The sequence below is a fragment of the Poecilia reticulata genome, chromosome 6, assembly GCF_904066995.2.
Source record: "Poecilia reticulata chromosome 6, P_reticulata-male-v2, whole genome shotgun sequence".
Classification (NCBI taxonomy): domain Eukaryota; kingdom Metazoa; phylum Chordata; class Actinopteri; order Cyprinodontiformes; family Poeciliidae; genus Poecilia; species Poecilia reticulata.
Genome location: NC_088835.1, coordinates 4,583,910 through 4,608,246, shown reverse-complemented (window position 1 = coordinate 4,608,246; position 24,337 = coordinate 4,583,910). Strand labels below are relative to the sequence as shown.

Below are 24,337 nucleotides of genomic sequence, written 5' to 3'. Positions count from 1 at the left end.
TTTTTTTTCCTCTTCTTTGGACTGCTAATTGGATACACCGGGCAGATGATAAATACTGATGTCCAGTCAGTCACCGGCCTGCTGGGTTGGCCTCCAGATCAGACTGGATTGGGCAGCAGCACTGGTTCACATTCCTCTCAGACCGGCTGTGTAGTTCTCCTAGAGCAGTGTTTCTCAACCTTTGTCGGGCCAGCGCCCCCCTAGCCCTAATCCAGGTCCCTCACCGCCCCCACCAAAGAATTTGTAGGTTACTTTGCACTGACAATTATTTTATTATTAATATTACTATCCTTATTGTAGATGTTTTGAATCGACGCACCGATTATGTTTTCCTGTACACTTCGCGCCCCTTACGCTCCTTCACCTCGCGCACATAACGGGGTAAATGTAGCGAGTTTTGCCCTAAACGTATCGCCGTCTGGAGGAGGGGGGCTGGTAGGAAGGCGAGCGTATGTTTCTACGCTCCTTCTTGGGGGGGCGCCGATTTATGTTTTCGCATCCACCTGAATAATGTGTAGTTGCGCCCCTACCCATGACATTTCAACAATATTATTTTACCTTTTATCTGGAAATAGTGTCTGTTTATTCTTGTCATACAGTCTCTGTATTAATTATTGCTCGAAAGGTCTTGCCATACCAGTTTATTCCTCCGTATTTACTTTAGTTTCTTAGTTTATTCTTGCATTTTGTTCTTCATTCATTTCCATTTAGTTTCATTTGATTAGTATTATCCTCTCTTGGTTTATTGCTATGTCCACTTTAGTTTCTATCCTGTTGCTACATTTATTTTTATAATTTATTGACAATCAGTAATCTTCATTCATCACCTGCTGCGCCGCCTAATCGTCATGATGTGTTTCACATCATGTGTTGATTTTTCAATGTTCAGCGTCAGATTCTCTGTTTTTATGCCATAATTCACATCTAGTTCGTCGCTCCGTTTTACGTCCCACTTGTCATGCTTCAGAGTTTTGCGCAATGTGCGCATCGGTTTTTTGTTTTTTTTTAACCCCCTAAGGTGCAGGGCGGTCGGGAAACATATCGATGAGGAAAAGTCAGACTGACATGAACCTTTTAAAACAACTGAAACAATTTCTGCATTCTGATTATTGAAATTTAAAAGTGCTGTGTTGTTCTATCACCCCGTTTCATACCGGACCACTTACAGCTCCGTGTTAACGCTATAAAATGAATGCTCTCTATCGTGGTATCACCCATGGAGGGATTTCTTTATTTAAATTGGTTCATTTTTCAGAGGGATACAAAGTGAGGGCATCGTGATTTTAGTAATTACATGTTTATAAGAGCGATTTTCTGCTGTCCTTCCATGGAAGCGGGCAGCTTTCAAACGGGAATAAAACACTTTTTAATATAAATTGCTGCTTTGACATGATCACAGAACTGCCAAAACATATGTAGCTACATAAATACCAGACAAAGTGAATCACAGCAGCGTCATCAGCCGGTGTAACGCTGAACTGATGCGGAGCTGCGCCATGAAGCTACAAACACTGAATAGAAGAAGAGCTGCCATCGATACAGTTGCAGCCAAGCATGATTTAATGTTACACAATACAGTTTTACCAAGTTGCTCAAAGTCTAAACTGGTATTGTTGTGGATTTAAGGTGTAAAGTTTACCTTCGACCAAACGCCCCCCAAAGGCATCCCAGCGCCCCCCTTTTATAAAAATGTCCGCCAGCGTCCCCTGCCGTCCTCTGAACGCCCCCTGGGGGGCGGTACCGCCCACGTTGAGAACCGCTATCCTAGAGCCATATATTTTTGTATAAATAACTTATTGTTTGTGTAGATTTGCTCGTCTGTCTCCCATTTTTGTCATCGCCTTCGAGCTGAACGTGACAGCACATAACTGCGGACCTGTCCTTTACAAATCACAATTTGTGGTAAATAGAGCGCAGCTGCTAGTCCACCCTGTTGCCACCCATAACTATATGTGTAAATTAGTGTAATAAGTACCTGAAAGGCTGCCACCACGTGAAGCAATAACCATGGCAACAATCCTTGCTTGTAGCAGTATAAATATTTACACTGCTTATTATATTTGTTAAATATAATAATAAATATTTTTTTATGTACTTTCAGGGCACATAAAGTCACTTCACAAAAAAATAAAAATAATAAATCGCAAAGAAAAAATTCCAGATAGAAAAATAAGAAAGTAAAGAGATCCAAATGCAAATGTTTGGTTGAACAGCAAAGCGTTCAGCAAGGATTTAAAGAAAGACAGCATGACAGAGAGTTCTTTACGGTGAGTGGGGAATGTTGAAGTTTAACCTAACTAAGGGAATCATGCATTAGTTGCACATTTACAGAATTTAGATGCTTTGTAGCAGTGTTTCTCCACCCTGGTCCTCAGCCTCCTGCTCCGCATGTTTTAGACGTGTCTCTATTCCAGAACAGCTGATTCAAATGATTGCATGACCATCAAGTGCTGCAGAAGCCTGTTAATCACCCGCATGTGGATTACGAGCTTCCTGACCGACCGACAGCAGAGAGTCAGGGTGGGACAACACACATCCACTGCCCTTAGCCTTAGTACTGGCTCTCCCCAGGGCTGTGTGCTGAGCCCCCTGCTCTATTGTCTGTACACATATGACTGCACCTCTGCCCACCACAGCAACACCATCATCAAGTTTGCTGATGACACCACAGTAGTGGGGCTCATCTCAGGCGGTGATGAGTCAGCCTAGAGGTGGAGCGGCTGTCAGTGTGCAGGGAGAACAATCTGCTCCTCAACAGCACAAAGACAAAAGAACTCATAATAGATTACAGGAGGAAAAGAACGGACATCAAACCACTACACATTGGGGGAAAATGTGTGAAAGGGTAGCTGACTTTCGTTTTCTGGGGGTCCACATTGAGCAGGGCCTCACATGGACCGTGAACACCTTCGAGCTGATAAAAAAGGCCCAGCAAAGACTTTACTTCCTGAGGGTTCTCAGGAAGAACAACATCAAGGAGAAACTGCTGGTGTCCTGTTACAGGTGCTCCATAGAGAGCATACTGACTTATGGTATAACAACAGCACTGCGGCTCAAAGGAAAGCTCTACAAAGGGTTGTGAATACAGCCCAAAAAATCATTGGCTGTTCTCTCCCCTCACTGGAGGACTTGCACAGTGACCGCTGTCTAAAAAAGGCACAACTCATCACAAAGGACACTTCTCACCCCGGATATTCTCTGTTTACACTGATGCCTTCAGGCAGACGATACAGAGCAATCAGAACCAGAACCAACCGATTCAGAGACAGTTTTTATCCTACAGCAATAACAAAACTAAATGCAATCAAATAACCATTAATCATTATGAATGATGTGTGTGAGAATGTGGTTATTCTTATTATTTATTAGTTTTATTTTATCACCTACTTGTTATGTATTTCTTACAGTATATGTAAAGTGTGACACAAGTTTTCTTTTTTTTAGCATATGCACTGACTTACGGCAATTTTTAAATTTCGTTGTTCTTGTGACAATGACAATAAAGATTTATCTATCTATACAGTTCAGGTATGTGGCAGAAGGGAAACACCTAAAACATGCAGGACAGGGGGGCGGTGAGGACCAGGGTTGAGAAACACTGCTTTGTATTCATAGAGACCCATTCAGAAAACTGGAATGGTTCGACTGAAGGATAACTGTCTGACCTGTCAGCAGCTCCGGCTGGAACGGCACCAGTAACGCACAGCTCCTTCTATTAGTTCTGCACAGAGCTCCAGGATGATCAGTCTGAGCAATTTAAATGCTAAACCATCATTAACATTTCTCAACAGATCAATATGTCTCTAATCAAATGCTCCCTCCAAATCTTTTAATAGGCAATGTTCTCCATCAGAGCCAAAACATTCCACAAATTAATGGCTGGATGGATGGACTAGGGGTGTAGTGATACAATAATCTCACAATACAATATTCTGATCATGAGGCGATATATGTCACGATATTTGGCAAACAATACAATTTGATACGATTCAATGCATTTTACAATTTTCTGAAAGATTTTAGAGGGACAGAGTGATATTGCTGACATTTTGTGACTGTTCCATAGACATGGATTGAATTAACAATTGAAAACTGATTAAAGGTTCCAACTGCACAATACCTGACTGATTGAACAGAGACATGGAGTCTACAGATGGACTAAATTAATTAAAGATGCGGTGAGAAAATGAGTTTCTGACATTTAATTAATGTGGATTTGACATAAAACTCAAAATTTCAACAGTGATCTGGGAGCTGAGTGGGGAGATTATCCACCTCTGTAGACTCTCAATATGCAAATGATTGCACTTATGTTTTTCTTTTGGAAACTGTGACTGCATTTTGGATCTTGAGTCACAGAAAAACAAAACCCAATTTGGAAAAATGTTAATTTTTCCACGGTGAAACTCAAATATTCATAACAAATGGCTTTTATAATTTAGAATGACTATATACTTTAAATTTCTTAAACTGATGTGGAAATATTGCAAGCAACAGTTTTATAACATTATTAGCATCAAAATGAAGGCAATTTCTCATTTGTTTGTATGCAATTTTTGACAAAATATCATAGGTCAAAACATGATGACAAAAAATGTATAATTGTGTGTTGGGGGAGGGGGGACTAAAAAAGTCTTTTGAAGTATAAGAAAAAGGTTTTTCTACCTTGACTCCTGGAGTTAGCCGTGGCTGTAAGCTGCTTACTACTAGCTGCTGGGGGAGTGGCTCCTCACTGCACCCACACTTCAGCTGCCAAGTTCCCCTCTTTGTCTTCCAGCTCAAAACAGAGTGCCACTACCTGCTGCTCGTTCATTCTTCACATAATCCTTTATATACAGTACAGAAACCACTAAGCTAAAAGCAAATTACTAAGCCTCCAGTCGCTCCAATGTCCAAACTTTGCATTAATTTCACAATCTCACTGCGTTTGCTGCTGCTCCGCTCCACAGTTCCACTTCTCTTGCACAATTACTTGTGCAACTTTACTTTGTTTCTTAGCAACAAAATACAGCCCATCGTTATTTATCGAAGATTTGAGATTTACAAAAACAAATCAATTTAATGTTGCGTTTCGTTTCCTTGTCACATAACCGGAAAAGCCGGTTTTTTACATTTCTCTGACATTCGGAAAAATACGGTTTACTTAATTTAACATAACTCTGGTTTTACTTGGCCTATTAACACAATTTGCGGTTGAAAAATCGATATCTTCCGAGGGGGAAAAACAGATAAATATCGTAGAATCGATATAACTACACAACCCTACAAATCACACGCTGTGCAGCTATTTATATATGTGTGATTGTCTACACACCTGGATCACATTAAAAATAATCAAACCTGACCTATTTGGAGTTAATCCGCTAATCCGACCCCATTTTCTTTTTCAGTGAGAATGTAATAACCCCATAATTCATGTGCTTCAGTGCACAGACCAATGCATTACATTTTTATGAGACAAAAACTGAGGAAATGTACTATTTACATTTGAGTGAGGATTTCAAATCATTTTATTTTTATTAATTTTGTGTGTGTGTGCGTATGTGCGTGCATGTGCGCGAGTGTGATATGTTATTGCCTAAGGATAAAAGCTTTTCCGTTTCATCACTTACGTTTAAACAACATGTGACGGTAGAGCCGTCACGAGCCAGGACTTAGGTATGAGTCTGCGTCAGCATGTGAGCACGAGCATACACAATCGCTAACTTACTTTTTGTTGCAGCTTAAACTGACGCGGTTCATTGTGGGTGCACACGCGGTGTTCCTGCTTCAGTCAACATATCAATCAATCAATCAATCAATCAAATTTTATTTGTATAGCACATTTCATGAGGCTCAGTGCCTCCAAATCCGAGGCCATGGTCTTGAGCCGGAAAAGGGTAGAGTGCCTTCTCCGGGTCAGGGGGGTCGTCCTGCCTCAAGTGGAGGAGTTTAAGTATCTGGGGATCTTGTTCACGAATGAGGGAAGAAGGGAGCGGGAGATCGACAGGCGGATTGGGGCAGCGTCTACTGTGAAGCGGGCGCTGTACCGGTCCGTCGTGGTGAAGAGAGAGCTGAGCCAAAAAGCGAAGCTCTCGATTTACCGGTCGATCTACGTTCCCATCCTCATCTATGGTCATGAGCTTTGGGTCATGACCGAAAGAACAAGATCACGGGTACAAGCGGCCGAAATGGGTTTCCTCCGCAGGGTGGCTGGGCTCTCCCTTAGAGATAGGGTGAGAAGCTCGGTCATCCGGGAGGAACTCAGAGTAGAGCCGCTGCTCCTCCACGTCAAGAGGAGCCAGTTGAGGCTCGGGCATCTGGTAAGGATGCCTCCTGGACGCCTCCCTGGTGAGGAGTTCCGGGATTATGTCTCTCGGCTGGCCTGGGAACGCCTTGGGGTTCCCCCGGAGGAGCTGGAAGAAGTGGCTGGGGAGAGGGAAGTCTGGGCCTCCCTTCTGAAGCTGCTGCCCCCGTGACCCGACCCCGGATAAGCGGAAGAAAATGGATGGATGGATGGATGGATGGATGGATGGATAGCACATTTCAGCAGCAAGGCATTTCAAAGTGCTTTACATAATTAAAATAAAAACAGAAATAATCAGTGAGAAAGAGAGAGATTTAAAAAAATTTAAAAAAACAAAATAAAAATAAAAACAAAAAAAACAAACAAAAAACATTACATCATTAAAACTTCGAAAAGAAAGAAGAAGAAATTTAAAACATTAAAGACATAAAAAGATGGAAGACATCAAAACCTGCACTCTAACCCTAATTTAGCCATAAGCAACTCTAAACAGGTGAGTTTTAAGTTGAGATTTAAAGGCTCTCAGTGTTTCAGCTCTTTTACAGTTTTCTGTAAGTTTGTTCCAAATCTGTGGTGCATAGAAACTGAATGCTGCTTCTCCTCGTCTGGTTCTGGTTCTGGGGATGCAGAGCAGAACCAGAAGATCTGAGGGGTCTAGACGGTTGGTACAGTAATAACAGATCTTTAATGTTATTGTGGTGCTAAACCGTTCAGTGATTTATAAACTAACAACAGTATTTTAAAGTATATTCTCTGAGCTACAGGGAGTCAGTGTAGGGACTTTAAAACTGGTGTTATGTGCTCTATGTTCCTGGTTTTAGTGAGAACCCGAGCAGCAGCATTCTGGATCAGCTGCAGCTGTTTGATTGATTTATTAGTCAGACCTGTGAAGACGCTGTTGCAGTAATCAATGCGGCTAAAGATAAACGCATGGATGAGTTTCTCTATATCGCGCTGAGACATAAGTCCTCTAACCCTGGAGATGTTCTTCAGGTGATAGAAGGCCGACTTTGTGACTGTCTTAATGTGGCTCTGAAGGTTCCGGTCAGAGTCCATCACTACTCCCAGGTTTTGGGCTGATCACTGGTTTTTAGTTGTAATAACTGAAGCTGTGCATTGATTCTAGTTCGCTCCTCTTTAGGTCCAAAGATAATAACTTCAGTTTTGTTTCTGTTCAGCTGGAGAAAGTTTTGGCACATCCACACATTGATCTGTTCTAAGCATCTATTCAGTGATTGGATGGGTTCAGAGTCACCTGGTGACATTGTGATGTAGAGCTGTGTATCATCCGTGTAGTTATGGTAGCTAATCCTATGTCCTGTTATAACCTGAGCCAGTGGGAGAATATAAATATTGAAAAGAAGGGGTCCTAGGATTGAACCTTGGGGTACCCCACATGTGACCTTTGACCTCTCTGATGAGAAGTTTCCGATTGAAACAAAGAAATTCCAGTTCTTTATGTAAGATTCAAACCAGTTGAGCACTGGACCGGAGAGTCCGACCCAACTCTCCAGTCGATTCAGTAAAATGTCGTGGTCAACAGTGTCGAAAGCTGCACTGAGGTCCAACAGAACCAGCACTGTGGTTCTCCCACAGTCTGTATTTATATGAATGTCATTGAACACTTTTACAAGGGCCGTCTCCCTATCCATCCTAACCTGTTATTTTCAGTTCCAAACATTTTCCCGGTTCTGTTTTCAAGCAGGGTTGTTTCCGGATTGTGGCGCACCAGGAGGGAGTCAAGTGATGACGTAGTAATATCATTGGAACGTACCAAGTGTTTTCTATTAAATTGAGTATTATATTTTTGATCATAAATTTGTTTGGTAACATTTATTTGACGGGGTGTGAATAAGACTGGCATGACACCGTCATGAACATGAATAAGTCTTCATGAATATTTATGACTGTTGTCATAAAGTGTCAGTCGGTCAATAATGACATTTTTAATACAAAGTTGACATTATTCAAAATGTCTTCATTATGACAACTTGACATTAAACAAATCGTGATCAGTCATAAATTTGTTATAAAAGTATTACCGATTAAGCAGAAATCAACATTAACCAGTTAAGTTAACAAGTTACATTTTAGACAGCTAATTGTTGTCAGATGTAAAACTGGTGTTTAATCTATTTGTTTATTAATAAACTTCTTAAGCCATAAGCCAGAGTATCTGGTTGGAAATAATTTCAAAAGCTCATTAAGTGAAAAGATACACTCATGTGCCTAAAACTATACATTAAATAATGCATTATGAATAACAGGCTGTATGAATTTCTGCCAGACAAATATTTGATCAGAATAATTTTGTTCAGCTCCAATCATTATGCTACTTGTATTAAGAAATAATTGTATTGCACTTCATAACAACCAGTCATGTTAACTAGACATTTGTCTACCATTCTGACAGTGTGCAGAAAGGGACAATTTTGGAATGGTATTTAAATAAATGCTGGAATATGATGACATTGTTTTTTGTTTATTTGTTTTTTTTTTCCTTTTTTGAAGTGACCACGGTGGATTGAGTCATCACCCACTATGAGGATGTCCAGAAGAGATTCACCAAGTTTGAATTCATAAAAGGCTTTCATCATGATTAACTATTGCAAGCTGTAATTTCTGAGCATTTCCTGCTTCCAGGAAGATCTCCTGTTTTCAGAGCATTAGAGGAGGACTATAACGAAGGAGATGGCTGACACAATCATAGCAAAAAATGTTAGGACTGTTGAAAGAACCTATTTTCTTAAGTTGAAGAATAAGTAATTCTCTTTTAGTTTTTCAATCAGTATTTCAGAGTAACGACATACTGACCAGACGTTAAACCCTCTGTTTGAAGAACAAGTTATCTTTTGTTTTATTCCAATGTACAAAGGGTTTGTTCTACAGCTATGATGGTAGTTATAAGTAGTCCAGTGTGTTTAACTTCACTTGGGATATGACTTAATATCAGTGACTCTGTTAACATAGCATTTGACACTGTAATAACACTAAATGACATCTTCATAACTGTTGCTACTTGTTTCACTTTACTTGAGGTAAGCGATATTAATGAAGCTGTAATAACACTTAATGACACCTTCATAATTGGTGCTACTTGTTCCACTTTTTGTAAGAGGAATTATTAATGACTCCGATATTAAATAGTGTAATAAAGTTGAATGAAATCTTTATTGTTGGTCCTACTTGTTCTGTTTTATTTCAGGTGGGGGAAATGTTAATTACTTTTTTGTTAAAGCTTTTGACAGTGCAATAACACTTAATGACATAATTATGACCATTATTATGACATATGATAATTCTTGGTTAATGTCAAGTTGTCATAACAAAGACAATTTGAATGTCAACTTTGTATTAAAAGTGTCATGATTTACCGAATGACACTTTGTCAACAGTCATAAATATTCATGAATACTTACTTCTGTTCATGACAGGTGTTATGTCATGTTTATGACAGAGTCATGTCAATCTTATTCACACCCTGTCCAATAAAGTGTTACCGTTTATTTATTTATTTATATTTTTTCTTTTTTTCGCCCTTGGTATTATTATTATTTTGTTTACTTTAAGAGTTTGCTTGACTTAGAAGTAATTTTTTAGTTGCTTTTGCTTGTTTGTTCCTGTTGGCGGGGCCTGTGGCTTTAAAAGCAGGGCTCTGTGCCACAGGGAGTCAGTCTGTGACTAGACTCCTGACAAGTCACACTGAAGGTGATGGACTCTTACAGCTGTTTATCTGATTTTAACCTGCTTTGGACATCTTCTGTATATATTCTGCACCTGCCATCTTTATTTGTGAAGAAAAGCATAATAAATTTCACTGGAGGGATCTCTGGCCTTGGCCGGTCATTTTTGGTTGCCCAAGTCATAATAGAACCCCGTCACACAATAAAAGATTAAAATCGTAAAAAAATGTTGAGTCCAACGCTTCTTTGTCTAAATAAATGAATGGAGCCATTTCCAGTGTATTTAGGTGAATAAATCACTTTTTAGTTTGTTATTGTCCACAAAAAATATTTGCGTGGCTGCTGCACATTATCATGGCATTTACGCAAACTTTCACACCACATTCATTTTTATACATGCCAACTGCGTGTAATATGGCGCGGCAAACTTTTTGTGCGTACACATGCCATTTACATGAGGCCTCTGGTCCAAATATTCACACTACGCCCTATGGCCCACTGTGAAGTGTGGACTCAGTCTACGTGAACATAAGGGTTCAAGTGTGCAGATTTACAAGCGCACAAAAATTTGATAATTGGTACAGCACGCCTCTGCGCCATCTTCGACATCCAAAATGGTCACTGTTTAGGCATTTGTTCTGCTGAAAAGCACAAAAAAGAGCAATGAATTTTAAATATACAGTACATGTATATTTGCTTTCCAAAATCATTGCAGGAGATAATTGGCTGTTGTAATGTTTTTTTTGACATGACTTGTTGAATACAGAACAAAATTAGATCATATTCACAAAAAATAAGAAGTAAAACAAAAATTATTTCAATACTTTACATTTCAAAGCTGATTTTATTTTCGACAGACACAGTTTCCTTGGTGAATAATGTCATACTTCAAAGATGGTAACTTTTAATTAAATGAATTTCTTTTCAAAATATACTTATTAAAATGTAATAAAATTAAATTCAAAAGCCGTAAAGGTAATTCCTTCTGCTATGATTGAGTTAATTAAAGGTATGATTACATCCATCCATTTTCTGTACACCCTTGTCCCTTAGTGGGGTCAGGAGGGTTGCTGGTGCCTCTCCAGCTAACGTTTCAGGCGAGAGGTGAGGTCACCCTGGACAGGTCACCAGTCTGTCACAGGGCAACACAGAGACACACAACCATGCACACACACTCACCCCTAGGGACAATTTGGAGAGGCCAATTAACCTGACAGTCATGTTTTTAGACATGTGGGAGGAAACCGGAGTACCTGGAGAAAACCCACCATGCACAGAGAGAACATGGAGACTCCATGCAGAAAGACCAGGGCCGGGAATTGAACCCAGAACTTTCTTGCTGCAAGGCAACGATGATACCAGCTGCACCACTGTGCAGCCCTATGTATGAGTACATATGAGCCATTACTCCAAAAGAATCATTTGACTATAGATGGCTGTAACGTTTGACAAAAAAATTACTAATGAATTCATAAGTGTAATCAGCTGCTACTCACAGTCCCTTGGACTAGACTTGAGAGAAAAGGAGATCAGGCTTTCCAGTTGTTGCTCCTATTCTCTGGAATAATCTACCTTTCCACTGGGGTCGAGGGTGTACAGAAAATTTATATCTTTGTACTATTTCTCTTTTTTCATCAACTTTGGCCTGACGAGGACAGTCCCCACCAGTATTTTGTTCACCTTTTTGCCTTTATGTGCCTGCATTCGTTTGCAGAGAGCAGCTCAGCAGCAGCTGCGCTGTGTTCAAGGAATTAAGAGCCGGTGGACAACTTTTTTTTAATTCCTTTGTAAAGCTTAAATGGCAAGTCCTCTCAGTGAGCCATATTAGTGGATTGGACATCACATGACTTATTGTGCATGGCAGAACGCCACATGCGACATTGCTTTGCATTGAGTCTGGAATATAATCAACAAAAGAATCTGACAAACGGACGCAATGTTTTGCTGTTAATTGTCAGTGCTACAACATAACAAGGTCTAAGAAAATCACATTACAAAGGTCAGTAAAAAGCATTAATTGAAAAAAATATATGAAGAAAGTGGGGAGTAGGTTAGTTATGCTATAGCTCAACTTTGACAACTTTAATATCTACCTGTGCTGCACAGTTTGCTGCGTTTCGGTTCAATTAAAAAAAATAAGGTGACCCACACATCAACTTTCTGACAGGTCATCAGTAGAGCAGGTGTTTAAATGACCTACTCCACCACCTCTAGTGTTCAGGCAATTATTTCTTAGTTATCGCAAAATAAACATCAAGCCAGAACATTTTTTTAAAACCCATAAATCTGAGGGGGGGAAAAAGAATACAATTGGTTTTCAGTTATTCTCCACCTGTCTTTTTACGTCCCTGGACTAATTGCATAATTTGTTTGTAGAACCTGGTCATCTTCAAAGCAATCATTAAAATGGATGAAATATTTCACAACGCATAGAAACCAAAGTTTGTTAAATTTTAAACCATGGGTCTTACAGCAGCAAGTAGGTCAAATTAAATTATTGGCCATTATAAAAAAGAAATTTACTTAATCCTCTATTTTCTCTTGACAGAAACCAAAGTGTTTATAGCTCTATATCCAGAGAGAATACATATTTCACATATCCAAACATTGGTACTTTCCTAAGCTTTTGAGTACATGATAAAATCAGGTAATAAAAGGCAACTACATTATTGTGATAATTCTTCACAGAAAATATTTGTGAATTTTGTTTAACTGTAGGCAAGCACAGAGCAAATATACAGACTCATTCCATGAATTAGAATAGGACTGAAAAGTTCATTTTTTAGTAATTTCATCACCAAATGAAAGACATTATATAGATTAATTAGATGACTCATGTTTGGACATGTTTAATAGCTGCTAAAAGGTTGCAGTGGTGGGAAGTAACAAAGTACAAGTACTTCGTTACTGTACTTAAGTAAATTTTTCATGTATCTGTACTTAAGTATATTAATAATGGATACTTTCTACTTTTACTCCACTACATTTTACAGTAAGTATCTGTACTTTCTACTTCACTACATTTCTACAAACTGTCTTGTTACTCGTTACATCCAAGTCGCGTTGCTCTTTTTTTCCATTAGAATGTGAAGTTCAGGGACTGAAGGTGGCGCCGTAAAATCCAAGCAATAACGTGACTTACGTTATTGCTTGGATCGCCTCCACCTTTACTGGCACGGGGAGCTCCAGACATGCGCAGTGGTTTCCTCTGAGCGGGAGATGATGTCTCTCTAATCGTCAGTAATATAATAGCGCTGCATAAATCATAGATATGGCGACATGTAAAATCAGCAGCTCTTTGCTTTAACAGACGGTGGGAACTTCGTCCAACTTTTAGTCACTTGGAAGGAAAGTTTAAAGGAAGGTACGATCTGTGGACGTGATGCTAGCAAAGCTAGCTGTACAGAGACACATGTTGATCTGTGATGAAAAAAGTTGTCACTCATGCGCTGAATTATTGTGTGGAGGTGTTGACTGAGGTGTCGCATATATGGGACAACGCTGTGACCAAAGTGCAATATAATAATATGACATTCAACGATCCGAATCTTCTGGACGGATCTTTACTAAGGTTGATGGGACTGTCACATGCTCCTTCTGCATGGTTACTTCTTGCTTATTGCGCCTTGGACAGTGTTCATAGTTGAGCATTGTTTGCCGTTAATTGCTATGTTTCATGGTGCAGACAGTTGTGGTTTCTGACATGGGCAGTATGGGCAACCGCCCAGGGCGTTATTTTCTTAGGGATGGTAGGAGACCTCTGCGGATTGTGGCACAGAGATGAAAGTGAAACAGAATAAAGAAGAGTTTGAATTGATACTGGTTAAATTGATTTCAGCTCTAAGTATTTTTTATCTAGGTGTTTTTATGGGAATGTGGATCTTTCAGATCAATTTAAGAAGCAATTTTGATAGGTGCACTTAATTTTATTGTGTCATGTAGCGTGAGGCACTGGTCTTGACTTGGTCTCGGGTTTGGTGGTCTAGACCAGTGTTTTTCAACCACTGTGCCGCGGCCCATTAGTGTACCGTGAGTGATCGTCAGGTGTGCCGTGGAAATTATCCAATTTCACCTACCAATTATCAATTTTCACCTATTTTCCGGACTATAAGCTGCTACTTTTTTCCTACACTTTGAACATGCGGCTTTTCTGTGGATTTTTCTTCAACCAGATTTTTCTCCTGCTCTTTAGCAGGAAGTGAATCATTGGAAGTTAAAATTGGAAATCAAAGAAGAAAGTGCTCATTTTAATTTAGAACAGTATGCTAGCAGCCATGCTAGCAGCAGGCACGACAGAGAAATGTTTTCAAACTCATATGATGCAGCTTCTAAGTTGAGGAGTATCGATCTGGCAGTACAAGAGATAAATAAAGGTGCTGCACGTAAACTCGGCGTGAACAAAACCAGATTTGGAGACTGAGGACTGCGTCCTTAATATATCCAGCAGCTGGATATATTACCCTCTGCTGGGTCCTTATGGGAAACCTAGAGCGACAGAGATACCAGCGCCTGTTGCCCAGTGCGGCTGATATATGTAAGTTTCCAGGGGGGGTTCAGAACATTTGAAGGTACGGTTAGTATGGTGCGCTCATAGTCTGGAAAATATGGTAAATGGTCTTAAAAGATTTTTTGAAAACGAATTAATTATCTGCAAATAATGCCATCTTTGAGTGTCTTTGCTGTAGTAGTGACTAGCGACGTAATTTTGTAATACAATTACAAAATTGTAATTTTATTACCACTATTATCGCAGTAGGTACAGAGCATTTTACATTAAAACAAGAGAATTAGTGATGTATGAATGTTACTACATTCATACCTTTTGAAGTGGACATGTTAAGTGCAATTTGAAATAAGAAATGTAAAATATGCTAAAAATACATTTTTGTGTTTATTTGATTCCTATTCAAGACACTTTGATAAGAATGACTATATATGTAATATAGGCAGCTACAGAGTATCTTTGTTTACATTTTTGGTTGGTGGTGCCTCGTGATTTTTTCAATCAAAACAATGTACCTTGGCTCAAAAAAGGCTGAAAAACACTGGTCTAGACTACAACTCTGCTACGTGACTCCTTAGTTCCATGTCCTCCCCTTTTAGTTGGATTTCTTTCAAAATAAAAGCCACAAGTGGCAAAAAAAGTGAAGCTCATGCTATGTTAGGACCGGAGACAAGATGGTTCCATCCCTGAAATTATGATGCATACTAATCACATATCTAAGTCTAAACTATGTTAGAGTAAACACAAGAAAAACATCCTTTATCTGTGGCATTGTTCATTAAAATGGCACATTTCTAATGTATTAAAATTAAATACAATCAGTACACTTGATATTAGTGATTAGGTAATGCATTCACCAAGTACTTTTACTTTTAATACTCAGGTATTTTTAAAAGCCAGTACTTTTTTTACTTTTACTTAAGTACAAATGTTAATGTGGTAGTTTTACTTTTACTTGAGTAGATTTTTGTCTGTGTATTTGTACTTTTACTTAAGTACATTTTTTGAGTACTTTCTCCACCACTGAAAGGTTATTTTCAAAAGGTACTATTAATCTGACAAGCCTCATCAGGCTATATATTCTATTTGATTGAATAAGACTGTATGGCATTCACATTTAAGTTTTGGTCTTATTCTTTGCACAAAAACAATAAGACCAATCGGCCTTATTGGTAGGTATGCAACTCCTCTTCCCCACAACGTGTCCCAAAGGTGCAACACAAAGTTACACCTTTGGGTGGGTGTTTCGTCTTAGTATTTTTTTTTTTGTAAAATTTTCAATAAAGGCAAAAAACCAGAAACAAAACGCTGCCATAATTCCTCCTGTTGATTCAAAACGTCACATGCAGCAATGAATTGTGGGCATGTGGAGAACTGGGACACACTACACACTCAAACCCTTCAGCATGAACACAAGAGCAGAAGTCTGAGTATTGGCATAGGCATAATAAAGAATAGACGCCTCATTTTACCGCTCGCTGACGTGACGTAGCGAATGCCTGCTCCACTCAGCATTATATGTTTGGCAGGTCCAATGAAGGATCAGCACATTTAATTAACCATAACTCATTAAATACGAGACAAATTTCCATGCTTTTTTTGCTGGAAACCTTATTCAAAGATCTATCATAGCTACATGTTCAAAGACGTTAATTGCTCTGTAACTGGATTGATACATGGTTGAGTATATTTAAATATTCTTAGTGGCAATAACATAATAGGAACATAATTTTTGATTTGATGTATGATGAGCATTTTACAAAGCACATAGTCACTCATTTTATATGTACACACAGACAGACATATATATATATATATATATATATATATATATATATATATATGTGTGTGTATTATTACTAATATATATTAGTAATAATACATATAATATAAATATACAAACAAAATAGTACAAATATATTATCGAGAAACAATGATGATTGAGTAATGATTAATACTGAATAATACATATTAGGCTATACATTTTTATATGCATATGTATATATTCAGAAAATATATATGTTCCTTTTCATGTTTTAAAAACAGAGGAGTTCTAGCTCTAGTGATTCAGCAGCTGAGATTCATCCATGCACTGAATCTGTCTGTCATTAAAGACATTTCCCACTTTGTCCTCACGTCGTGTTTTTAGGAAACCTCTAAGAGAAAAACTGGAATTTGGGAGCTATCTTACTTTTGATAGGGTGAAATAATTACATATAGCCTAAATAAAAGTTTTTTTCCAACTGGGTAATTTGCTGGTGAATGTTATATAATATTATAACCATATATTTAGAACAATAAATGTAATATTGTTTTATTTTTACGGTAGAACTCTTGTGTCATATAATCTAAATCAATGTTAGGGAATAGGGCTGAAAAGATTCCTCGAGTGCTTTGAGTACCTCGATTATTAAAATTCCTCGAGGAAAATGCATCTGCCTCGAAGCCTCGTTAAATTATGTTTTATTATTTAGCGTACCGTGTTCCGGCGGGGTTATTATTTGCGTTGCGCAGCGTTCTCATTTCCTCCTGAGTTGTTGACGAAAGCTAAGTGTTGGCAGCATAACGTCTAGTTTTCAAGTTCTGCCTGGGAGGATTTTATTGATTGATGATAATGTCTGGGTCTTTATTGTTTTTCTGGGGACCAATAAGCATCCTTAAAATGACTGGTGCGAAGCAGCTCCGTTCTCCTCCAGGAGCTGCTTCCTGGTGGTGGTTCAGAGCAAACGGCAGGGAAGAGCACTGAAGATGTATTTATACAGATGAGCGGATAGACTGGACACTGCAGGCGGCTGCGCATTAGATAATTAACGTAAGTGTAGATTTACGGACGAACCAGAAAATGTATTTCATTTCATCCCGGTCTCAACAAATGGGTGGTGGAGCACGTAGCTGGTAGATGTTTCTGTGTGTGACGAACGAAGGTGTCAAATCCTTTCACTAACATAAACACAAAAGCTATAAATGTCTGGGCCAGGTGAGAGTTCATCTATTAAATTGACAGAAGATGAGTACATAAACTATATATAAATAAATATTTCTGAGCCTGCCTTCATTATTATTAAATTTAATATAATTTCAGATTTTTGCGCAACTTTTCTTCAAGTTAACTTGGAAAGTGAGCTATTATTGTTAGGAGTTAATTTTCTAGACTACAGAAAAGTTATTGTTAGCTCAACTGTGAAAATTGGACTGATATTGATATGTGATAGTAACGCTGCTGTTATGTTAGATTTACTAATGTTTTACTTTATCTTTCATCCGATTACTTCATTAATCATAAGAATAATCAATAGATTACTCGATTACTAAAATATTCATTTTGTCGAGAAAAGTCGAGCTCATCCCACTTCCCCATGCTGGAGATTTTAGTTTAATAGTAATAATAAATAAAATTACCTTAAAATTAATGACATAGGTGACATTAAGACCCAACAGTAGAGTCAGACTGTAATAAAATGAATCTGGTTGTGTGTGTTGTTATTGTGTCCTGCAAACTTTGTTTAATTCTACTTTTTTCTATTTAATCATAAAAAATCATAGTCAGGCAGAAAGAAAGTCATGAAACAGGAAGAGCTGGTTTCCTGAAGAAAAGGGGAAGTTTCTGTCTTGCATCCGGCTAAAAATAGTTCAGACCATTCCTTATTTTAAAGCATTAAAGGTTTTTAAAGAATAAAATCTAAACATTTTGAGAGATTGGATAAAACCCACAGTAAAATATTTAAAATAATGACTTATAATTATGCCAATAATTAATATTGGTTTAACCAGTGGTTGATGTTGATTTGATTATAAGAATATTTACACTTACTCTTACACTTGTGGAAGTACTTAAAGGTGAAACAAGAAACTGTAACATGGTATCAGATAATTAGAATAATGGATTATCATTGGTTTCTTTTCAAAGTATCTGTAATAACTCACATTATGATTGTAATAAGAGTAACTAATAAGTTATGGTTATTATAACATTATAAATGAATGTTAAATCAAAAAGGTTATAAATGTGATTTTGACATTGAACTTGAAAAGGTGTAAAATGTTGTAAATGTAATTAAAGGTCACTGATGTTGTGTTGAAGGTAGATGGTAGGTGAAAGGTGAAAGGTCAGGGGAAAAGGGGAACTGATAGGAGAGCGGAGGTGACTAAGGCCTTATTGCTAAACTTCAAGAAAAGGTTGGGCAGGAAACAGACGTAGGAGGAACTATTGAGCAACTTGGGGACATTAGAACAGACATCAGGTCATGAGGTCTCCAAAGTGACGGAGATGAGATCATCTGTCCAAGCAGTCAGCCAATGAGAGGCACAGCAACAAAGCTAGCCAATGCAAACACACCAAAAGGTGGATAAACCCTTTATAAGGTGGGTGCAAAAGAGGAATCTTTGGTTGGATCCTTCAGGCAGCTTCGAGCCAAGATGGAGATGGACAAAGAACTCTGCAGCTGAAGAAGAGCCGGGGCCACAGAGCCGGAGACTGTTCTGCACATGGGGACCAACCCGTTAGCCCGTTAGCCCCGCAACATGTGGCTTCAAATCGCACTTCTCTCAACAGCTGGGTTTAGGACCCCAAAGACAAAGACCAAGGCAAAGATGAAGATAAAGACAAAGGCAAAGAACAAAAGCAAAGAGGAAGAACTGGTGTGTTCCTTCCGTGGGACCAGACAGATCGTGAGACAAGGAGAAGGGAGCTACAGAGCCGCAAGACAAGAAGCTGAGGACCGCTACGCGCATGAGGAAGTCACCCTGAGGCCCGAGACCTGCTGCTCTAAGTCAGTACTCTTCCTGTACTGGGAACCTCCTGCTGCTGCAACACCTTCTTCATCATCAGGACAGTTCTGGGTTCAAAATGCCAAACTCTGTCCGTCTCTCTCAAAGTTTCCCTCTTTTAGTTCTCAGTGTCACCATTAGGGAAAGATAGGCTAGATTATTGATTTTACTTATTTGATTATTTCTGCTAGTGAATTAAGCTGTACTGACCCTTGCAAAATTGCCTTACTAATAAAATAATTAGCATTTAAGAAAATCTAAAAGATGTTGTGGACATTCAATTAATGAGTCACCTTAAAGTTCTTTGATGGTTGTGAAATAGCTATGAAGTTTGATTCTGGGAGGAAAAAGTAGAAATGTTTTATAGGTTGCTTTTAGCCAAAACTAAAATAATGACCTTGGGACTTAAATCTAAGTCACTAAATTTAATCTAGCCGTTAACAAGTGCCGTTATTTTAGGAGAGGAGCTACCATTAACAGGAGTGGTTGTAGGGGTTATGTCGCTGTGAGGGCTACTCAGCGGATTGCCCCCCAACTGTAAAAGGTCATAACTTCTGGATCGAAGGTAGTCAGAGCTAGACGAGTCCTTTCCGACCCCAGTTTAAACAGATAATTCTCCACAAACTATTGCTAGGGTAAGACCCGAGTTTCTGGGGATTTTCCGGACCTGTTAGACAGAGAACTGGGCAGTAGTGAGTCCGAAGGGTTGTGAGGAGTGGGCGGGACTTACTATTGGGTAGTAACAGACATGGCGTCCCTGGGTGGGCCCGACCCTAAAGAGTAGGAGGGCCTTACTTTGACCAAGTCAGTAAAAACAGGCGCGAGGGTCTGAATAGCTCACTTGGGAGACCAACTCTTAGGAAATAGAGTTGGGAGCGACTGATGAGCCGTTATTTTTCATTTGCAACAGCCCTATTAGGGAATAATTAAAACTTTTTAAGATTTATAAAATCCGAACTTTGGTATTACACCAAGCACTTCAGCTAATATTAGCTAACATTTCACTGGTGGACATAAATACAGTATAGCAATATTATATTCACAAAATCTAAACAATAAAATGTCCATCTTACTTGTGAAAAGTTATCCCCAGGCACCTCACGTCAACAGTCCGTCAATTTGAACAAAAATATCCTGCAGTGCTGAGGCATCTTCTGCTGTTTTGGTTTAGCCAAGTAGGAGGGACGACCTCTCCAAGATGGCCGACGAGCAGCCAATGCGGGGTCTATTCTTTCTTATGTCTAAGAGCAGGGTTTCCCCCAGTGTATTATAAGCCTGGCGGCCCGCCATGCTTTACTAGCCCCGCCGCCAGGCTAAGCGTTGCTCGTTTACGTTTCTAGGAAAAATAAAAAATAAAAAAATCGCTTTTTTTGTAGTTTTTTTAAACCTGGGCTGCAAGCATTTCTTTTGCTTTTAGCATTTCACTAGCAGAGCAGATTTATTCCTAAAAGATAGGTTTATAATAGATAAGTTTATAGTTTATGCATTTAAAGCTGAAGGCGCGCGGAACAATCACACAGCTGGCGCCTCTGCGCTTTGCCTCGCACGCTGCCGCCTTTTTTCACTCAAACTGGACACAGGCTGACCAGTATGGATATTTACATCAACTTACTGTGAGGAATTCTGATCCTTTGGAGAACTCTGGGTAAGAGTTTAAAACCGTTAGCTCTGGTTGCGCAGCTCAATGTGAACCGCAGGAATAACTTGTAGCAAATTCAGAGGTCGCGTTGTGGAGCGGTGAGAATAATTTATCTTTGTGAACGAACAATTATATGGGGCGTTTACATCTCAACGCGCTGCCCAGCATGTGGCTCTGTGTCCGTCTTCCCTGTAAAGTTTAGGTCTGTGGTCCCGGTTGTCCGGAGCGTTAGTGGATAACGAGCAGCGCTAACCTCATCATGCAGGTTCAGCCCGGTGAGGAGTTTTCACGCTCTCCTCGGAGTCACACATCACGCTGATTTCATATTATTTTATTATGGAGATCTGAGAAACTCGTCCCATAAACTTGACCAACCAGAATAGTTTCTGTGACGCTTATTAAAAACTCAAGACACGAAATGGAAGAACTACTCAAGCCACATTAGCAGCATTGAATGAAATCTCCCGTTTGTTGGGCATCTCTGCGTAGTGCAGCAGATTACCTCATCATGCAGGGCCGGTCCAAGGCTGTTTGAGGCCTGGAGCAGAATCTGACTTAGGGGCCCCTTTTGTTGCTAAAAAACATCAGCACCTCTAACAGGTTCTGTGTTAGATTGAGTGAAATATGGGAGAAGGGAATAGTTTAGTTGGCCAGCCTAAAAAGCAATAAGTTATAATCGCAGTTTACTAATTTGTATTTGTAAATTCAAAGATTAAACTCACAGCATCAGATTGTTGCTATGGTAACAAAACAATCTAACTATAAATATTATTTGAAGTTTTACAAAGTAAACTTGCCAGCTCCTTAAAATCTTGTACTTAAATGTTAAACAATTTAAAATCATTTAATTTATGTATGCCTAAAGAACTGAATCAAATTTAACAGCATTGATAATCTCAATAAACAAGTGTTACATTTATGGATCTGTGGTCCGTTTGAAATTATTAGTGTTTATGGGGCCCCTGAAGCCCTTCGGGGCCTGATGGAGCTGCTGACTTCATTTGGATTAAACAGAAGTGCAAATTTGTTGTTTTAAGACTAGTTGCAGGTTTAAATAGCATTTCACTGGAGATGTTTTCCTGTAACATATAATTACACAGCAATACTTTTACATTTCCTGTCAACTTAATATCTTTTAATACAAAAACGCGGTGGACCGCCAGTAGCCCGCCTCGACACACGGACCACTGGGCTTAGCAAGTTTTCTGGGGGAAACCCTGGAACATCCACTGCGCCAACACTTATTATTACAGTAACATGACAAATGCAAGCTCATAACTTAGAAAATATTAGCAAACCATTATTAATCTCTAAACAGTCCTTCGCGATGTGAATGTTGCACAAACTGATATTGCCAAGACGATATATTTGTGGCATATTGTGCAGCCCTAGTGACATTGAATGCCTCTTCTGTGTTGTTCACCATCAGTGAGTGTACAGTAAGCAGCTGGAGGTGTTGGACATGAAGCTGGTCTTACCTTGATGTCAAACACTCTGATAAAGTATGACCTCTGTGGATTGTCTTTGACCAAACATGCCACTCCACAGCACCTCTTCACCCAGCTGCAGCTCCGCTCGGCTCGGTACACCTGCACCACAGCCGAACACAAGGTCTGCACACACAGGTAGACAGGATATTGATCAGATGCTGGTGTTTGGTTTCTTGAAGCTACTAGAGGTGGCCAGCAGCAAAGCAGCCTCATGAAGCCAGACGTTGCCGACAACAAACTCAAACAAAGGTCAGGAAAAGGAGACCACGGCAAGTCCAGAAGGCAGTGACCTGACCTGGGAAAATCAAATCAGGAGGAAAATTAAAATAACCTTTCATTTAATATTTCAAATATTTTATTGGAACCAGTAGGTTTTTTCTACAGCTACAGCAACAGCTGAACTGGTTCTGGTCAGACATCTACAATACATAGTCAGAGCCAAATATTACTCCTTTTAAACATTTCCATATTTTGTCTCATGACAACAATATATCTCAGTATCTTTTATTGGTTTCTATAGCAGAGCAGCAATATTAGTTTAGTAAAGACGTGAAAGTAGCCCGCTGGCAGACCTTCAGACTTGTGATGCATCCCAACAACTACTGCATCTAATCTGTCCTTTGAGATTATGATATTGTAGGGATGAATGCAATTTGCTAAATCATGCAGATCTAACTGGGTCTAAATGGAAATCTCTTGTTGAAGATTCTTGATTTTTTGCCAGCCTTAATATAATATATATAATATCAGAACTACCAAAACCAGAAAAATAACTAATGTCCAAATAATTGCATTCAAACATTTAATGTTCAGAACTCGTTTCAGTGATGACTACCTTCCAAACTGCTGTGTTTAAGAAATGGTCTAGTGGTCTAGTTAAAGTCACGGAGCACCATATTAGCAAAAGATGAGATACGTGTACAGTTGGCAAACGCTACAATAACTATAGATACGTTAATGTTTATGGGTTCATGAGATCATCTTAATAATCGGTCCGAATAGAGGGGATAAGATCGATGTTTTCCCCTCAGAACAAGAAAAGTCCCGCGGACTTCTTAACCCTCCATGACTCGCTGCCAGGCCGCTGCAGAGCTGAAGCAGCAGCGATGCTCCTAAAAGTTGCGGCTCCCAACAGTAAACAAGATGTTTGTTTCAGGTGTAAACAGCCTGAACGACCGGCGCTTAATCAGCATCTAGCATTTACTACAGAGACATGAGGACAAAGTGGCCAAGCAGCGGCCACCTGATGCTCAGCTAACAGCGCTGGATTCAAACAGTATCAGTGCTGAGCTGAGAACCAGCGGGGCTCTGGTGCACCTGCTCCAGCCTGCAGGACCGTAAACCAACTTACAGCGCATTTCCTGCCCAGATAGCCGAACAGACAGTCGTTCTCCTGCGGGGTGAGGAGCAGCGAGCCGACGTTTACAGCTCTACGGGGCGGATGGTGGCTGTTCATGACTCCTACTTCGCTTAGATTCCCCGGCGGCGGGGCTCTTGTGCGGGAACTGGCCTCAACCGTCTCTCCTCAGGGTTGATATTCCATGCGGGCTGCGGCCGCTTTGGCCTGCAACCATCTCCGCTCAGGAGAACCGACAGGAAGGCGCGGCCACCACTCCAGGATTCCCTCTGCTTGGGAAAAGTCCTTCTATTCTTCGTCTGGTGAAAACCTAAAGCAGCGTACAGTAGAAATGCCTGGAGTTGGCTAAACACGCAACTTTCATTTAGGAGGTCCAGCAGCCTGGGGAGCAGAGGAAGGATCCAACATGGCAGAAGGAGGGTGAGGACCACTTTAACCTGGGGCCGGGGGGAGATGGCTGCCGTTAACTAGCTCCCAAAGCCCCGGTCCTCACTCGCTAGCTGAACCAGTTACCAGAATAACACAGAGACACAGCTTGTGAACTGCCAGCGCGGGAATGTTGCTTCTAGCCGAAACGAAGCGTGGCCGTGTTTCCTCCCAGAGAATGGTTC

The 24,337-nt window shown here is 39.7% G+C and overlaps 1 protein-coding gene across 3 annotated transcripts in view; it reads right to left on the bottom strand.

The window, feature by feature from the left end:
* Positions 1–24,162, bottom strand: part of wasla (WASP like actin nucleation promoting factor a) — a 49,559-nt gene extending 25,397 nt beyond the window's left edge. Inside the window, exons 1-2 of one of the 3 annotated variants that reach the window (XR_014087790.1) lie at positions 23,721–24,162; positions 22,358–22,492 (exon numbers count right to left, since the gene is read on the bottom strand). Coding sequence is in view for 2 of the 3 variants with exons in the window: in XM_081607696.1 (XP_081463822.1) it covers positions 22,358–22,492; positions 23,721–23,825 (240 nt within the window). In the remaining variant the exon portion in view is untranslated. The remainder of the gene's footprint in view (positions 1–22,357; positions 22,493–23,720) is intronic. The other 2 variants (XM_081607696.1, XM_008411246.3) reach the window with 2 other exon arrangements.
* Positions 24,163–24,337: the final 175 nt, after the last annotated feature.